General features: G+C 41.9%; 1 protein-coding gene across 1 annotated transcript in view; it reads right to left on the minus strand.

The window, feature by feature from the left end:
- Window positions 1-378: 378 nt before the first annotated feature.
- BARD1 (BRCA1 associated RING domain 1) overlaps window positions 379-6,558 on the minus strand; it is a 95,246-nt gene continuing 89,066 nt past the window's right edge. Inside the window, exons 10-11 of the mRNA XM_004701590.2 lie at window positions 4,782-4,879; window positions 379-2,831 (exon numbers count right to left, since the gene is read on the minus strand). Of these exons, the coding sequence (XP_004701647.1) occupies window positions 2,499-2,831; window positions 4,782-4,879 (431 nt within the window). The 3' untranslated portion in view covers window positions 379-2,498. The remainder of the gene's footprint in view (window positions 2,832-4,781; window positions 4,880-6,558) is intronic.

Consider the following 6,558-nt stretch of genomic DNA (forward strand, 5'->3'; position numbering starts at 1 on the left):
AAAAAAAAAAGTAACAACTCTTGGGGGTCGGGGGCAAGAGGGGGAAAAATTACTACTGCAAAAGTAGGCAGAAGAACTAGGAAATGGCTACGTGGAATCCTGACTTCACAGAGCTGTGGAGGGACTGTGGGAAATAACTGAACACTGGTGCTCTGACCGACGCCTTGGGAACAGCACATTTACCTAGTTGTCAGAATAATTAACTTTCGGGAATATAGTTCTAATGGGCTTTAGAAATATTCCTAATCTAAATTACTTTATTCAACAGTATGCGTATTGAGATAAGTTTCTGTGATCTGAAAAATTTCCTCATCCTCTTATAGACTCATTCATTCCTCAATAGCGCAAAATAAACCACTTCTTGAGAAGCTACAGATATACATTAAAAACTAGGAACTTTAATGATTATGGTAAAGAAAAAGGACACCAATCTTCCAGTTGAGAAGTGAAAACAAGTTCATCAATATTGAAGCACAATCACAAGTTCAAGAGCTCACTGAAGCCAACGGCTGTTAAGATAAACATTTACAGAAGAAAACAGAAACTTCTTAATGGGGACAAAAACAAAACACAAAAGTGGAGAGGTGTAAATAAACAAAAGTACCGCCTGATGAGACTCAAGAGGAGGAATCCCCAGTGGTGTTTTTAGAGATAAACATCAGAGGCAAGAGAGTGACTAATGGTCAGTTATTAATCAGACAGCCAGATGACACCCAGAGTCCCAGGGAGGCTCACGTTACTGAACCGAGACATTATCTAAGCCCTTCGGGTTGTGAGGGGTAATGGCAGTGTTGTTCATCACTCTCCCTAGAATGAAGTGTAGGATGAAGTCCACATCCTGCTGGTTGTAGTCAGTGTCTCAAATCTCTTTTACCCTGGAAAACTAGCATCTGCTGTATGTGTTTCATTCAAATATTTTAGTTTAACATAGAAAAATAACATGGCAGAAGAAATTAAGCATATAACATTTCTATTTCATTTTTACATGATCAGCAGAATCAGGCTTTCACATGAGGGGATCCTAAAATATGTATTCGCTTCATAGTATTTTAAAATTAGGGATAATCTAACCTAGAGTAGGCATCAATTGACATGTCCACTTGGGCCCACCAGGAACTGGCAGGTGTGAGTTACCTCCCCCACACGTATTACTATAACTCCATTGAACATCTATAAAAGATTAATTCAGACTTCTATTACTTAAAAAAAAAAAAAAAAAGGACTGGAAATGCTCTCTCCATCCACAGATGAGAGTGCTTACAGAAAAGCCTAATGGGGTCTGTCCTTCTTAGGGTGGCACCCTGATTCGCTACTCTGCCGCCTAGTCTGTCTGGGGACAGGCAAGTCCTTCCCATCCCTACCACCTCCAATCCTCTACGGGCCGTGGGGATGTTTTAAATCAAGTAATTCCCAACCACTACCTTCATACAACTGGAATTTTGGGTTTTTTTTAATTACAAGGAGAAAATTAGGATCTTCAAAAATGTAATGTAGTAATACCTAGCAATGTTGACTAAAAAAGGCATTTGATTGGCAATTTGCTAGTGGAGATGTTGTCTAGAAAATATTAATACTAAAATGGGTTAGTGCAAAGAAATGCTCTAAGTGTATATGTTTTAGATAAAAATTTTATAAATCAGCAGTTAATAATAAGCAAGTGCATATAATAGAAACAGATACCATGCGACCAGTGCTGATCTTTACCACCAAAGAACAATGTTAGCGTTCAAACCATGATTTCTTGATTTATGGGCAAGATTAAAATAATGGACAAAAAATTAGCAACAGACATCCAGGTTAACTATTATGAGAAACAAGTTAAATAAGGTAAGGTGAAGACAATTATGAACAGGAAATATTTAACACTATGCTACTATATTTAAACCGGATACTCTACTCTGATTACGATCAAGCCAGAAGAAGTAATTTGACAATATCTGTTCACTATAAGGTTTTAAGTATTTTACAGGTGGCAGTCGTATTTTTCATTCAAAGAGCACTGAAAGGATGAGACAATGATGATACCATTTGCATATTTTCCCAATAGTTCTAATACCCTCATCAACCTTTGATAGTTTCAGAGACATGATGAATCAAAGCATGTGCCAGTTATCAAAAGGGAAGCCAGCCCGAACAATCGACCCCAGTATTGTAGTGAGAACACAGAATACATTCATAATCTAGCAGAAGGTTTTATTTCCTAATTCAAGCAGAAAAATACCATTCTTTTATGAAAATAACCAGCAGTATATGGGAAGGGGTCTTATGTTTGTTGTCTGAGGTTTTGTTTTGGCCAGTTGTCCTCTCCCAAGGGAGAGTCATAAACGTCTTATGCTTCCCCCGCCCCTCCAACATGCTGCTGCTGGGAAAACAGACACCATGCATGTGACTGATACAAAACCTCCTGTGTGTAAAGAAGTGAATGGTCAAGGCAGCTACCTGGTTGGGTCTCCACCCACTGCGGAGGCTCAGAATAAAATGTCCATCTGGTACAGCACTCAGATGTCCAGAGGGAGCAACTTAAAGGACATCACACAGTCTATAAACCAGCTGGAAGGAGCCATCCAGACTTTACCCTGCCGAACCTTCTCTAGGCGATAATTAGAAATGTCCTCGTAGATGATATACTGTGTGCAGAAACGCTGGTCAGAGTCGGGCCTGGCGTGGTAGGCCACGGTGTTGATGGTCTGAGTCACGTCACTGTCTGGCTTCGGCTTTCTACTGAGGATCTGGCCTCCGGCTGCTGTGACTAGCTTCACGAGGTTGTCCTTTGGATGGTGCTTGAAAGTTCCCCCGAGGTAGAAGTAGCACCCATCAAACAGCTTTGGCAACTGAAATAACCAGAAGGAAATTAAAAATCATTGAAAACAGATAAAAATTTTTCCCAGTACTACACATGAATGATGGCATGTATAGCGAACAGTTAAGAAATCATGACAAGAAAATTATTCGTGCAAATAAGCCTTTTCTAGTTCATTCCTTTCCCCTTTAAAGTCAATCAATACCTTGGGATCCTTTCCACTCTCCCCAGATTTCAGGCAAGTTTTGTACAAAGAAAATCAAATAGGCAAAGACTGTTCCTAGGCTTCTTTATGAGGATGTTTATTCTCAAGTGTTAGGGCACGAAGCCCGGAGAATTCCTAGAATCTCTCTGAAGTACATTTCAAGGGCACCTGTTGCTGTTAGGTGCTATCAAGTTGGTTCCTACCCATAGCGATCCTCTGCACAAAAGAAAGAAACCCTGCACGGCCCGGCACGGCCCCCGCCACTGGGTCCCTGTGCAGCCATGTGTCAATCCACCTTGGTGAGGGCCTTCCTCTTTTTCACGTGACTCCAGGGACTGGTCTCTGCTGAAATGCCCAAAGTGTGGAAGAGGAAATCTTGCTATCTTTGCTTCTTAAGGAGCACTCTGACATGACCAAACTGCTTTTAAGACAGACTGGTTTGTCCTTCAGCAGCCCATGGTATTTCCCATATTTTTCTCAAGCACTACAATTCAAAGGCATCAATTCTTCTTTGTTCTTCCTTATTCAATGTCCAACTTCCACATGCATATAAGGAAAATAACATGGACTTAGGTCAGGCACCCCTTGGTTCTCAAAGAAACCTCTTTTGCTTTTCAATACTCTAAAGAGGACTTTGTAGTAGATTTAACCAACACAGCACGTCTTTTGATCTCCTAACTGCTGCTTCCACGAGCATTGCTTGTGGGTCCAAGTAAGACAAAATTCTCGACAACTTCAACCTTTTTGCCATTTATCATGGTGTTATACATAGGGCCAGTTATGAGGACTGGGGTCTTCTTATCATTTGAGTGGTCATCCACATTGAAGGCTGCACTCCTTGATCATCAGGAGCATGTGCTTTAAGTTCTCTTGCCTTTCAGCAAGCACGGTTGTGCCACCTGGACACTGCAGAGCACCTAGCTAAATTAAATTACAAAGTAGAAGCTTTTCCATGGACCTGCAAACACCAACAACAACACACACGCAGACCCTTATGTACTATATTACCAACTAAAGCAGAGGTTCTCAACCTGTGCGTTGCAACCCCTGTAGTGGTGGACCGACCCTTTCACAGGGGTTGCCCGATTCAAAACAGTAGCAAAATGAGTTATGAAGTAGAAATGAAAATAATTTTATGGTTGCGGGGGTCACCACAACATGAGGAACTGTATTAAAGGGCCGCGGCATTAGGAAGGTTGAGAACCACTGAACTAAAGGTTTCCAAGCAGCCATGGGGTGAGGGTGGCCTCTACAGTGCAGAGATCTACTTGGTGGAGTACAAGAAACTATGAAGCCATGATTGAGAACCCAATCTGCATGTTCCCACATGCCTGAAAACAGCAAATTAGTTCTCCAAGCCCCTTCCACAAAATGTTTCCTTGTCATTCCTGATGTACTCATACATCAACTTGAGACTGGGATATCAGCTATTAAAACTGCAATTGGTGGCAATAAAGACATATGGCAACTAAATTCCAACAGCAGCTGGAAGCTTTCTTGTGAGCGACTTCCTGTATCTGAGCCTTACCTCAGCTTCTGAAAGGTTTATGGGAGCGCTCGAGATGCCAAAAACCCATTAACGGTATGAAATTATTACCTTCTGGATTTTACTGCTCATTGTGATCATCTTTCTGAATCAAGTGCTTGAAATAAGCACAATTAAAATTTTAATCAGTCACCTGTACTTGTTGAAAGGGCAGGAGCGGTCTTCCCTGATGGTGATAATAATATTAAGTCATCATAAGAACAAGGAAAGTAGTAGCAAAAGAGAAATACCAGCTGTTCTCTGTTGAGTCTGCTTCTCTGAGGACCTTCAGAGATTTCGTACTTCTCTTCCTGCTCACATGTCTTACTGTGTAGACATGCTTTCACCCCTGAGCACAAGAAGATGAGAGCAAAATAAATATCAAGTGAGCAATACCCTGCTACCATGGAAATTACACAACTCACCATAAGTGTTTTAAAACAGAATGCATTTTCTTCGTCATACTGTTTGGAAACAGAAACAAAATCATGCTAAGGCAAAAATAAAATAAAACACAACTGTAGAGTAGACCTGAGAAACTCCCTCTGCAGAGGATTAATTAGCACTGGCCATAAGCATTAAATTTAAACCCCTTTCAGGAAAACAAAAACACCTACATGAACACATTATTTCAAAGATAAGAACAGAGATGCACGTTTCCATTTATAGCCCTCATCAGAACGAAGACTGTGACAGTGCCCGGCCAGCCACGGACGCCGAGCCTGGGTACTCGCGCCGTCTGCACTACTCACCCTACCAGTCGTGGGTGTAATCTCCCGTTACACTTGAAATTATTCGACATTAAGGAAATTACTCCATAGCACCTAGCTCAGTGGGCCTCACTACAGGGGCTCAACAGGCCTCATTAAAATAAACAAGCAGCAGAGTCTGAGAGAGCGTTTTTTTTTTTTCCTGATAGCTTGGATAAGTGCTCGCAGATCCAAGTTATAAGAAAAAGCAATAGAGAAGCCCAGCACTGGCACTGGTGATAGTCACTCCATTAAGTGGCTCTTGGACTAGTAAGACCTACCTGGGCAGCCCATTCTTGCTGGTATCAACTGTTTGGCAATGTAAGTACTCAGGCACAGCCGGAAGTGGTCATAATGGGAGGGCAGTTGGCTAAATCTAGAGGTCCAGTCTTGCAACACTGCACATCGAAGGGCATTCAAGGCATGTGGATGAAACCTGGTGGCACAGAACTAGGAGCGTGGTGGTGCGCATCCACCTAGTGGCTCTGGGCAAAAGACCTGGAGAATTGTTTCGAAAACCCGCAGGACAGAAGGTGCCCAGGCAGTTCTGCTCTACCGCGTGGTAGGCTCGTGCTCCCGATTCAAAGCCGACTCAGCAGGACTCAGCAGCGATGACTAACCTCTATGAGCAGCGAGCTCTTCTTCTGATGATGCATGCGTAACAGATACAACTCGGGATCTGGAGTTGATTTAACTACTTTCATTGCTTAGTTTGTAAGCAATGTTGTAACCTTTGGAGCCTAATTTCCCTTGCCTAAGAGATCATCCCAGTACCTGCTGCACAGGGCCACTGTGGGGAAAACGTGAAGCTTTCTGGAAGCTGAAAGTGTAATAAATTATCTTCCCCATAAAAACAAACCTTTCCCACACTTTGCTACAGGTCTTTGAGATTCCTTGTGCAATAATCTAAGTTTTCTCACTGGAGGCAATATAGCACCACAGGAATCTCATATCCTTCACATTTGCATTCCTCCTCCACATCCACTCTGCTCCCCATGAAACAGGAGCATCCGGGACAACAGAGACTATTGGCAACCCAACGTCTCATCAAGCTTTTTTATGGGACTCAGTAAAAATGTAAATACTTAAGAATTAATTTTACTCACACAGTACGATAAGAGTTCAGGACATTTAGAAGTCTAAATACAGGCATGTATATATGTAAATACATTTATATATAATGATAGGGAAATAGATCTACATACATACATTTACTTGTTAAGTATTAAGGAAGCACATGGACATTGGGCCTCCACTCAAGTACTCCCTTATGCAAGAA

The sequence above is a fragment of the Echinops telfairi genome, unplaced genomic scaffold, assembly GCF_000313985.2.
Source record: "Echinops telfairi isolate 266 unplaced genomic scaffold, ASM31398v2 ScPeMD7_3;HRSCAF=10, whole genome shotgun sequence".
Classification (NCBI taxonomy): domain Eukaryota; kingdom Metazoa; phylum Chordata; class Mammalia; order Afrosoricida; family Tenrecidae; genus Echinops; species Echinops telfairi.